This window comes from Branchiostoma lanceolatum, chromosome 1, assembly GCF_035083965.1.
Source record: "Branchiostoma lanceolatum isolate klBraLanc5 chromosome 1, klBraLanc5.hap2, whole genome shotgun sequence".
In the NCBI taxonomy this organism is placed as follows: Eukaryota; Metazoa; Chordata; class Leptocardii; order Amphioxiformes; family Branchiostomatidae; genus Branchiostoma; species Branchiostoma lanceolatum.
This window is the reverse complement of record NC_089722.1, coordinates 30,868,167-30,880,232: the sequence shown is the minus strand read 5'-3', so window position 1 is coordinate 30,880,232 and position 12,066 is coordinate 30,868,167. Positions and strand designations below refer to the sequence as shown.

Sequence of the window (12,066 nt, the reverse complement as noted above, 5' to 3'; positions counted from 1 at the left end):
TTTTTTAGTGTTCGACGGACGTCGCCCGAGATTTTCATTGGAAAATACAGTCGACGCTGGGGCGATTTTGAATTTCAGCGAGCTTCGGTTGATCTACAAAGTCGGCCGACGCTCGCATGAATTGTGACGCCGGCTTAAGCAATATCTTATATCATGTATACAGCTTTGTTTGTGAACCAATGTCAATCCTCTTTTGGTCCCTATCTCAGATTGTAACAGCCCTTGGCAGGACATGGCATCCTGAACATTTCACCTGCAAGAACTGCAACGGGGAGCTGGGCACCCAGAACTTCTTCGAGAGAGACGGGACTCCCTTCTGCGAGGAGTGTTACCATAACCTGTTCTCCCCCAGATGTGGCTACTGTAATGGACCTATCCTAGATGTAAGTCTTCTGGACTGTTCCATTTGAAAAGCTTTTAGGGGGAAGATGGGAAAGTAGTTATTTGGTATGAAATGTATCAAAAGTAACTGTGATACATGTATGCAGGGAACATGAAATTAGCTCAAAGGGAACTAAATGAAAGTGTTTTTAATAAAATGCTTTTGCTTCAAAGTTGTTTTCAAAGAAAACAGTCTGAATCGGTGTATATCAAAACCTATGGCATGAGAATAACATCTCAAATGGTCTTGTGGTTAGGGTTCTTGAATTAGAATCTAAGGGTTCTGGGTTCGAATCCTTAGCAGACCCCATTGTTGTAACCTTGGGAAAGGCTCTTTTTTACACCTACTTCCCCACTTGACTAGGGCGAAAATGAGTGCCTAGCTTTGGTTAGGGACGTCCTCTTGTGTTGGGACATAGAGCTGGAGGTCCTGTGTTTGAGGAGAGCCACACCTCAACCGTTCTAAAGATCCCACCAGTTATTGAAAAGAGTAGGGTCCTTCCCTTCCCTGTGAGTGGAACAAATCTACAGTCTGGTCTTAAGCAAATTCTTGTGTTATGCCAAAAGGTGGTTTACCAGTTATGACAAACACAAAAACTAACAAACATCTGATCTCTCCCCCAGAAATGTGTGACTGCGCTGGAGAACACCTGGCATCCCGAACATTTCTTCTGCAACCAGTGCGGCCGCCCCTTCGGTCAGGAGGGCTTCCACGAGAAGGACGGGAAGGCGTACTGTTACGAGGATTACTTCGACATGTTCGCGCCCAAGTGTGGGGGCTGCAACAAGGCCATCGTGGATAACTACATCTCCGCTCTGAACGGCCACTGGCATCCAGGCTGCTTTGTGTGCAGGGTGAGCATTCTTGTGCTTCTACTATTCATGATGTACAAACTGACTAATAAACTGGTGGACGTACCGACTAATAAGTATCTAATACCAGCTCAGAAAAGGACAAGAAATAGTACAAATGGCTGAATAAAGGTTCCAAACGTGAACTATGCGGCTCCAGATGTCTCACTGAAGGACGATTGCGGTGCGAAAGATGTCGGTTAGCTTGAGTGCCTCCTTCCCCAATTGCCATGCCTTTAAGTATCAGACTTTTCAACCTAGGATTGATGTGTTCAAAAATTTGTATGTTCCTAGAACGATCGTAGAGTGGAACTCGTTGCAACCAAGTACTGTGGAAGTATCCTCATTAGACAGCTTTAAACAATGCATGCAGTTAGATATGCAAAGGTTAGACGTGACAGGTCGTTCGGCGTAATATAACCAGCTGCTGCTGCGCCACGTGCCTGCGAAGCTGGTGTGTTACGCCAAATGGCGGTTATACCAGTTATATAGATACAGATACAGATACTAACATAATTCCACCAGGGTACATAATTCCGCCACCCTGAAAAGATACGTCCAAACAGATCTCAAACCCAACGTCCCCCAGTAAACATGTAATGCACTCCTGTATATCTAAACTGTGCATACCTGGGAGGGCTGTGCTAGAGATCCCTCACTCCCAGTTTTTCAAACTGGTGGATTCTATGTAACCCGGCGGGTACATTTTCTCTTACTTGAAAAACACACATCATTCTTATTACAGTCAAACTTGTGAGCACCTGTACATAAAGACCACCTGGCCAATGTGACCACTTTTTGTGGCCTCTTAGGTAATTTTTCCCATTGACACAAGCATTAAGAATCCTGTCTATAGGGGCCAATTCTCCACATAGACCAGATTTTATCGGTCCTCTGAGTGGCCTTCTTACATATGTTTAGGTTTCTTACTCTGCTATAAGCCGATTGTAACATATCTGCATGAATGTACAGTGATGTTAAGTGTAATGAAATCAGTGTTGTTGCTTTGGCTCTTTAAGAATAATTTCGTTCAAGGCTTAGACTTTTTTGTACTTTGTTAAAAAAAAACGAACAACTGCATTGCATTGAGTTCCAAAAATAAAACATTCGTTCATTTTTCCCTTCCGAATCAGGAATGCCTACAACCCTTCCACGGCGGCAGCTTCTTTGACCACGACGGACAGCCGTACTGCGAGATCCACTACCACGCGAAGCGCGGCTCGCTCTGCTCGGGGTGCCAGAAGCCGATCACCGGTCGCTGCATCACAGCCATGTCCAAAAAGTTCCACCCAGAACACTTCGTCTGCGCTTTCTGCTTGAAACAGTTAAACAAAGGGACATTCAAGGAACAGAACGATAAACCGTATTGTCACCCCTGCTTCGTAAAACTATTTGGTTAGGCTAATGTTTGATGGTACAATGTAGGACAGGGTCTTATTAAAACAGAGATGGTTGAATAGTGTATGTTAATGAGGTAAAATATAGTCTGGAACATTAACCAATCAGACTGCTGCTTATTGCAAATTGAGCCCTATGTAACCAGTGATTGGCTACTTAATATCCAATCAGCAAAGAGAAAACATTGTTACTATCAGCTGATGAGAGAGATTATTTTCAAACATGTATATTTTAGCTACAATTTTGTTTGATTCAAAAGATGGAATTCTGCTTGAAGTCGACTTTGTGTTTAGGGCAATGATTACCATGATAATGATTATTTCAATCCAAATATGGTATGAATTTTGACAGACATAGAACTTGAAATGATCTTAGGACTTGTTCAGGAAAACATATTGAAAGCATTGAAAAAGAAAAAAAGAATTCCAAATATTTATAAGGATGGGTAAACAAGCTGTCCTGACAGGGAGTCACCACGAAGGTTTAATTTTTGTAATAGTTCAGGTAAAGTTAGTCCAGGATCTATTTCTTCTTTAGGGGTGATTGTATGTGGTGACTTTGGGGAAAAGCCAACAGGTCTTTGACTAGTTATTGTAATTCTTAACAAAATATGGCTTCCAAATCTAAATGTTTTTTGATTGGTTAATATGATAGTTCTGGAGTACTCTTTGACTAAAAGCTCTGTACTCCAAAAGAAGGCCAGATCTTTAATACCTATAAAGCTAGCTAATGCAGACATAGACTTTTGCGGTTGTTTCTGTAATAGGCTACAATATAGTTCATGGTTTGAGTTGCGCATGTGCATTTTGATTTGTTGATATGTCAAAGTTAAAGACTGCTGGCCATTGTTATGTATTACCAGGGGTCTTCAAATTTGACATATGATGCACATGTGCATTTTAAACCCGGAGCTAGCTTATTGTGGAAGTTCAACTTTTGATTCGCATTTGAAGCTGCATCCTCTGATCTTGAACAACTGCACACAAATAAACCTCACATTAGAGTATATATTACCTGCCTACTTCACACGAGATATTACTGATAGCAAATAAAGAATGATTTCCTAAGCGTACCACAGAGTATTCAGAGTAAAGTTGAGACAAATGTACTATAGAGCCACTTTGACTTATTCAATGTTCATTGCAAATTACTCATTACAGGTTTGTGATAGCCAAACCTGTATTGTTTATTTATACATTTATACTCTAACATTAGCCAATGTTTCATATTATGTATATGGCCACTTCAATTTGTTAGATGTATGCTTCTTAGGATACTGTACTTACCCACATATCACTGGTTTATTACGATTGCTAAAAACTGTATTAAGTTGGTTGTCAGTAACATTCTCTATATATAAGCTTTGACTATGCTTTGTAATGAAAATCACACATTGTCAAGTATTGCATCTTATGTCTAAGTATGATAATAAATCTATAGGAGAAAATGTGTACAAGGTTGCATTATATATGTATGTATCATTTGGTTGCTTGGTTTGTTGGCTATTTATGTTGTATAAAAATCTTGTTTTTTTTTCCAATATTGTTTATTGTGAATAATTCCAAGTAAATGTGGTAGGGTCTTACTTAGCATTTAGTTGCATGTTGGGTTGGGTTCATGTGTATACGGTGCGTGAAGGAACAGCCATATTATTATCTGTAAGGCGACACCAATTTCATTCGTTGTTTCTTGGATTTGAATAAAACTACATGTATAATAATGAAAGCTCATCTGTGTTGGTAGTAATCATAATACAATGCTAAACTTGCTTCCAACACTAACAGTAAACACGGATCAAATTTTCAACAACCACTGTCGCCTTCTTCAGGATCAATAATGGTATGAGAGGTATAAAGGAGGCCTTATACATCAGGGCACTCCAGCCATCACTCAACAGAGACAGTGGGCGTTATAGACTTCCTGGCACGTTTGACCTGTGAATTACGGACGTCACGTATCCGCAATGACACGTGTCAATAAAGTCACGTGTCTGTAACTTGCGAGGTTACGTTTGGCAGTGATTGGTCATTATTGATCTTAAAGAAGGGGACAGTGGTCGTTGAAAATTTGATCCGTGAATACCTTAGTGTTGGAAGAAAGTTTAGCAAAAATGTATTATAAAACTACATGTAGTATTAAACTGTTAAAGCAACATGAAGACAGGGCCTGACTTGAAAGATTGTACCCTGGTACAGACAGTTTCATGGAGGGCCTATAGTCAAATACAAGTATTCCTTCCAGCCAGTTTTCACTTGATTTTCATTTTATAATCTCAAAACCTAGGAAACAATTGGTGTGGCCCTACTTGTGTCAAAGTCATGTTATGCTGTGTAGATATGGTTGGGATGGGCTTTTGAATACTGTTAGTTAACATCCACTGTCTTAAGTATGGTGTTCTCAATGTTATTCTTTTGGCATACATGTATAAAAGAGTAAGGCAGTCGTGCGTATATGAAACGTGATATCTTGCAGCCATGTTGGACAACAGAAAGACGTAGCAACAGTACCAAAACTGGTATGCCGGTAGATCCATAGTTTGTACCTTCGAAGTGGTGAATTCTTAGATTTTGTTTTGGGTATACATGAGTGTATGCTGATTATGGTCCTGTGGTATGGCTGTTTTAATGGCTGTTTCAATTCTTAAAATAAGAGTAAAGTTTCCCACACTTACCAACTGTTTAGGAGCATATTACAATGACAATATCCGTAGGCTATACTGTTCACTTAGCTTCTTCAATTAGGTATGGGAAGGTAACCATCACACTGTCACATGACACTAAAATTGCCTAGTTATACCTTGGACAGTCATCAATCTCAAGATTTCTTTTCATGTGTGGCTTCCATAGTTATTCATCATTAAAAAGAACATCTAGATCTGCAATTGTACTTTTATTGAGGCCTGAGTAAAGGAAATAATTATTATTTTGTATTCTGTCATGATTCACATTCAACAGGAAATATCACATTGTACTGTATGTCTGTTAAAGGCATCCAGAGCATTTTATGAGGCTTGAAACTTGAATAAAAAAACTCCAATTTCTAACATGATCATTCCTAGACATAGTAAGTTTCAATAACACCATACCAGGTTTTTTTCTGGAAAAATTAAACAAGAGGGAGCACACACAGGCGAGGGAGCAAATTCTATGTATTTATGGAAGAATCAATCGCTGAGTGAAGCCTGTATGCTAGATTAAGCTAAAATCTGAATTCGACAAGGGGGTGCTGGGCTGAAACAAGAGGGCGCAGCGCCCCTCTTTCCCGATTTAGATGAACCCCTTCATACCATTACATATATCGACATTAAAGGAGAAAAGATACGATGTCGTGTGGTGAGAACTACTTCTGTTACAATTATGGACAATTTTGTTATCATTTAACCGTTAATTTCTAGTTAAAAAGAACATTAGATCATTGTCTTTGAGTTTCATAAGTAAGCTGTTGTGTTTCGCCAAAGGGCAATTATACCGGCTATACAGATCTGATGTACTTAGCTCACTGCCTAGGTTTGTATATGTAACCAATGCAATTTGTTGCCAAAATGTAATTTAAGAAGGGAGGGGGTCAAAAGTGAATGTGTCCATTTTGTTTATTGGCATCCAGAGCATTTTATGAGGCTTGAAACTTGTATAAAAAAACTTAATTTCTAGTCATTCCTTCACATAGTAAACTTAAGTTTCAACAACACTATACCATTACTAGTACATATCGACATTAAAGGAGCAAAGATACGGTGTCGGTGTGTGGTGAGAACTGATAGAAAATCCAAGCCCTAATAGACTGATCCTGACTGTCCACAATTAGCGGCTCGATGTCCGTCAAATATTTGCATTCTTATGTTTTAATTTTGCGTTTGGACGAAGATGGGCGAGGCTATGGTATTGGTCTATTTACAGTAGGCGCGTGAAACTAAAAGATCACCATGTACTATGATGAAGTTTACTTTTGTGCTGCTTTTTAGCACTTTTGATAAGAAATCCGCACTCGAATGTGGTAAACAGTGGCATTAAATGTCAACTTCATTCAGCAACTAGAATATTAAGTTTTCAAGCCTCAAAAAATGCTCTGGGTGCCTTTAAGGCATTGAGAATGCCTGTATTTTTCTCTCAGTTTTTTTAACATACCATTGGTTAATTCACATTGGTTACGACACATTCGATGTCAAAGATAAAATACTTCAGACCACTGGTGTCAAACAATACTGGGTCATTTTAATCCACTTAGTCAGAAAATAATTGCAGAAACAATTGTCCATTAATTCATGTCAACTCATAGTTTGTATTTAAAAACCTGCTGATCGACATCAAAATCTTGCTCAGTGTCACTGACAAAAATCAGTGGATGCTACATCTGATCGTTTCCAAAATCACATCCAGTTGCTTGAGTATTTGCTGTTCGGCAAATTCCATTAATGATTTTTGTGAAAATAAAGTGTTAAGCCTTCATGTCAACGAAAGAGCCTTTAGTCTAAAACCATTTCAATTTTGAGACAAATTTGAACAAAAAAACACTGATCCTTCAAGGGCGAACAAAACTGTATAAAAATGTCAGATCCTTCAGCATACAACCTATGATATTAACACATCTTGGTCACACGTAAACCTTGAGAATTTCTTTGAGTTTCTGAAACGCAGGTTTCTCTTCTCCGCAGTGAGCTAAGTCCCTGAAACACTTCACTCTCTCCTCTCTCGACATCTTCCCGCACGTGACGAAACGAACGCAGTGTTCCACGAGCCTATCGCACCTGTGGTGTACAGCGTACAGGTACAGTTTCAACACACTTCCAGGTGATATATACAACGTTTGCTGTAACATCACATCAGCCATACTGTCCTGCAGTGTCGGCAGAAGGTACTTATTGGCTACAGCCAAAATCTCGAGTTCTACTGGCTGTTCTAACTGGCTTGTCCCTACACTGCCCCCCTTACAAATCATCTGCATTTCTGCGCAGTTGCTATGCCTACATCCGTGTATGAAGTGTACAAGGTACAAAAACGCGTCGTGAGAAACACCCGTAATGTTGACCTCGCTCTGGGCAGACTCGGAGTAATGCCCTTCCAACATGGCGGCAAAGACCGCGGATTTCTCCGCTGCGACTCTTCTGCATCCAGAGACGGTAGACTTGTCCTCAAGTCTGAAAATGACGTCGTGTCGGTCCGACAGTGTTTTGTAACGACACTCAGCCGTACCTGATTGTATGTGTACAGACTCCACAGCTTTGGTCACATCACTTGTACTTCCTAACGTCTCGTCTTCCACAGTGTCTGTGTTGCAGTTTTCCTTTGAGTCAGATCCTTCTGCCTCTGTATCCGAGTCCTCTTGGTCCCGCTTGTCCCATCCTGACTTTGTCATGGCAATGCTGTCTACCGCTAGGGACAGCAGCTCATCTGTGCTGTTCTGAACGATATCTACAAGACGGTGAAGCCCCCTTTCTTCAATCAGCATCTTTGTTCTTAGCGCTCTGCTCCTGAAAAGGGAAGAAAATGTTGTGAACTGAGAAAGAGAAGGTATTCAAATTCCGCAGCTCACTAGCACAAAAGAGCACATATTCTAGAAATACAAGATGTTGAAAACTCAACTATTGGTTTTGACTCTGACTACTTGTGTCAGAATATCAAAAATTGTAATAATATTTCAGTATCTGACTGCATGTACATCTATAAGATAAGGGGAAGGTTTGTGGATCTATCTTGTTAATTACTTTCCTGTAAGTTATCTATGCCCAGATTTTATCCATTTCTTTAGTCATAGTCTTCAGTGACTCTTCACCAACAGTTCTAAAGAACAAAACTTGTATCTTACTGACCTGCAGAGATATGGCAGTGCCAGAGCACACGCAGTCCTCTCCGCATCCGTGACAGCGGACAGGAGGTGTGTAAGGATCCCGTTGCCATACGACGACTCTGCCTGTACGCTCAGGTTCCTAAGGAGAGACAATCCAACGCCGTACTGACTTTCCACTCTCCCATCTCCATTGCCTTCCTCTGCCTTCTGTTTCCTTGGAGTACCGCACAGAGAACTTGGCTCGTTCATAGCTTCTTGGTCTTCTTTGTCTTTAATAACTGTGTTGTCTTTACAGACTGTTTCTCCACTGGTGTTTTCATCTACTGTTACCCTCAGACCACAGGCTTCTGTACTTTGATGTTCATGGGTGGATGTTGTGTGTGATGCCATGAGAGTGTTGTGTATCTTATGTAGGGCATGGGCCGTTATGAAGGCTTCGAAACAGTTGGGATTGCATGTAAGGCGGTTGAGGATGCGTGTGCAGCGCGGGTTTGGGTGCGGGGCTGAATGGATGTAGTCAACCAGTCCATTCACACACTGTTTGGTTACCAGGCAACCGCTGGGATCTACCATCTGGGAGTATCTAGAGAGGAGGAGCAGGATGTTGTGCTCCATGTCTTTGGGCTCTTCCACTCTGATCACCAGGGGGGCACAGGATAGAGAGGAAGGGTTTAACATGTGGTCCGTTGTTAAGGGAATGAGTCCAACAGGGCTGCCTGGTACAACGTCCCCAGTCACGCTCTCATTGGTTTCTTCCCTTCTGACTTCCCGTGCAAGGGGGCTGCCACATGTCTGAGGACTGCTGTTGCCTAGCTGAAGCCTAGGACCTGGGCTAGAGCTTGGGCGTCGCCGCTTCCTGGGAGGACTAGATGGGGAATAATCGGGGCATGCGCCCGTCCTGATAGGTTGAAGCGTTGTCGACTCTGGACCGTCCTCTGACACAGACACGGGCGAACAGGGAGGTTCTTGCATGCTGGTATCTAGTACTAGTGTTGAAGGTTCTAATTGTGCCACATTGTCCACGTTGTCAGAGTTGCTCTCATTATCATCATCTTCTGTATCCAGTAACGTCTCGTCTTCCTCCGTCCAGTGTATCTGAGGGCTGAACACTCGTGGCGCGAGTTCTTCGTTACCGTCGCTCGAGCCGGAGCAGGACGCGGAGCTGCTGGCTGGTGACCACTGCGGGCTGGCGCTCCCGGGACTAAGCTGGCCGAGCTCAGCGGAATACTCCGGCTGCTGTTGTAACCAAGTCTGCATGCTGACAAAACTGGAGGCCTTGTTGGACGGCGTTAGCGGATCAGGAAAGCGATTAAACTCGGTCGGGAAGTCACATGAGGCAGAGAACCAAGCAGACGAGGGGGCAGACTTTCCACCGCCTTTTGATCCCTCGTCTGTAGACGAGACGTTAACGCTGTCCAGTAGTTTGGTCATTAGCAGTGGAATAAGTCCCTCTCCACGTAGTACCTCTAAGCTGGGTTCGTCGTAAAAAAAGCATAGAAAAGTCCCAACAAGTCTCTCATGAACGTCTTTACAAGACGGAGACTTCAAAAGAGAGACTAGAAGTTCCAATCCTTTGAGTTCTCTCACCCTGAGCCTGTTGATAGCCTCTCTACAGCACAAACATAAGGCATTCACCACAGGTAAAACATTAGAGATGTCCTGACTGGCTTTGATCTCTTTCACAAAGATCTGTATCCCGCCTGCGTTTCCGATATCAGGCCTGATACTGCCATGTGAAGTCAGGTTTACAAGCGAGAGTAGGGCTTGTTGCTTTATGACTGGCTTGACATGCGAGGCCAGTTCGACTAGCGACGATATCCCAGTTCCCTCAGAGACTTGCCGCGCACACTCGAAGGTGCAGTTCTTGGTCAGCTGGGTGACTGTCCGGACGGCTTGGGTCACTAACGGGACATCATCTAGCTTCAATAGTTCCACGATAGCCTGGAGGCCCTCGCAGCGAGTCACCTCATCTCGATGCTCCTCTGTGTCCGCGAGGTTTCGGATAGCCCGGACTATACTCTGGCGACACTCGCTACTTTCCGTGTTGTTGAGAATATCGATGAGAGCGGGGACCCCCGTGAGACTGTGGATGACCTGAGCGTTGGTGGCATCGAGAGCGAGGTTGGCGATGGCTCGGGCCGCTCGGTTCAGCAGACTGTCTGACTTCACTGCCTTCAATAGGTTCACTGGGAAGGAAAAGTGGAATTATGTAATGTTAAATCTAAAAGACAGAAAAAGCTCATCTCCAAGCAGATGTTAGAGTGAAAAACTGTGAAAATGCTTCACAGGTGTGTTGCCAAAAATACAACAATTATTTTTTTAATCAATTCTGCAAATCTACAGGACTGAAGAGGCTTAATATCTCCAAGCAGATATTGGGGTTGAAGATCGTAATGTTGTCTGATATGCATTGGGTGGGTGCATGGTTAAGTTGCCAGAAAAGATTACAATCTTCCACCCCATTTTCAACACCTGCTTGAAGACTATGGAAAGATGAGGTGTTGCCAAAAAAAGTATATTTTATTCAAACACAAGGAAGTATTTACTTGTATAATTCAATTTATTCAATTCCACACAAATCATTTACTTGGATTTAACCTAAGTAGTCAGAATATCAGAGTTAGACAAGGGTATTGAATCATGAAAGACCAGTCAAGAAAATATGACCCTAAACCCCCCAATTCTACAATAGAACATTCCTAAATGTTGGTGTTTGCAAGGGGTGTTTGTTTCCACAATACACAACATTCTATAACACGTTACATCATGCTGTTGTTACTTTTCTTAGCCCTCAGTCCATAAACGTAACTAAGGACGTAAAAGTTTCTCAAAGAAACCAGTAAGGCTCAGAGCACCTGTTTTTCATACTTACAACCTTCAACCCCCTGCAAAACGTGGTACAGCCTAGCTAATGCATGTATTAAAATTTGCCAGCCTAAATAAGGACATAGCTATGGTCATATTTGGCATAAGAAGATTCAATTTACAATAAGGGGATGTGGTAAAAAAAATTGACTCACCCAATGGTGTCAATCCTTTTATTTTCCGCACCTAAAAAAAATAAAACAGTTGTTAGTACTAAACAATAATATTTTACAAGAATCAGTTGATAATTTGGGACAAATAAGGTCCTAAAAGTTTTAAAATAAAATACCTCTCTCCTTGTTTCCCCCTCCATACAACAGTTGGCCAGGATGCTGAGAGCTACGTCAGCGATCTTCGGGTTAGGCCTCTGAATTAGCAAAATTAACGCCTGAATCCCTCCCAATTCGCGGAATTTGGACACCCCGCCTTCCCTTTTTATACATTCCGTCCGAATTTTGACCAGAGAATTGTAGACAGCGTTGTTTGTGCCCCTTTTTAGTTGCCAAATCGCTTGCGAGACGGGGTCATTTTCAGCCGTCGCCATCTTGGATCTTCTGTGCACTTTTCGGGCGATTCCATTTCAAAATTTTAGGTATATTCACTCTTGTAATACAGTACATTCAAGTCTATCTACTCGTAGAGCGTCTATGGTATCTGCATTCTGAATCATTTTCAAACATTAAAGTTTTACAAAGATATACTGAAGCGAAAGTGTTCCTTGTGAAAACATTACACACCAACTACACAGAATCTAACACACCGTAGGAAAAATCTCCTAGTGATGGA

General features: G+C 41.9%; 2 protein-coding genes across 11 annotated transcripts in view; one reads left to right on the top strand and one right to left on the bottom strand.

Moving 5' to 3' along the window:
* Positions 1-5,553, top strand: part of LOC136448396 (paxillin-like) — a 41,120-nt gene extending 35,567 nt beyond the window's left edge. For all 10 annotated transcript variants that reach the window (XM_066447913.1, XM_066447866.1, XM_066447857.1 and 7 more), the window contains 3 exons: positions 210-383; positions 1,006-1,236; positions 2,367-5,553. In XM_066447913.1, the coding sequence (XP_066304010.1) occupies positions 210-383; positions 1,006-1,236; positions 2,367-2,633 (672 nt within the window). In that variant the 3' untranslated portion in view covers positions 2,634-5,553. The remainder of the gene's footprint in view (positions 1-209; positions 384-1,005; positions 1,237-2,366) is intronic.
* Positions 5,554-6,983: 1,430 nt separating this feature from the next.
* Positions 6,984-11,863, bottom strand: LOC136448392 (armadillo repeat-containing protein 5-like). The gene is made up of 4 exons (XM_066447834.1): positions 11,570-11,863; positions 11,436-11,466; positions 8,438-10,601; positions 6,984-8,098 (listed from the first exon to the last, which is right to left on the bottom strand). The coding sequence occupies exons 1-4, from the start codon at positions 11,822-11,824 to the stop codon at positions 7,222-7,224; spliced, it is 3,327 nt and encodes a 1,108-aa protein (XP_066303931.1). The 5' UTR covers positions 11,825-11,863; the 3' UTR covers positions 6,984-7,221.
* Positions 11,864-12,066: the final 203 nt, after the last annotated feature.

What these genes read in the sequence shown, in the direction of transcription:
- LOC136448392 (XM_066447834.1), bottom strand. Translation starts at nt 11,824, where the DNA reads ATGGCGACGGCTGAAAATGACCCCGTCTCGCAAGCGATTTGGCAACTA. An exon ending in AAAAGGATTGACACCATTGG is followed by an intron (nt 10,602 to 11,435) that starts GTGAGTCAATTT and finishes TTTCCTTCCCAG; the next exon opens with TGAACCTATTGAAGGCAGTG. An exon ending in GCACTGCCATATCTCTGCAG is followed by an intron (nt 8,099 to 8,437) that starts GTCAGTAAGATA and finishes TTCCCTTTTCAG; the next exon opens with GAGCAGAGCGCTAAGAACAA.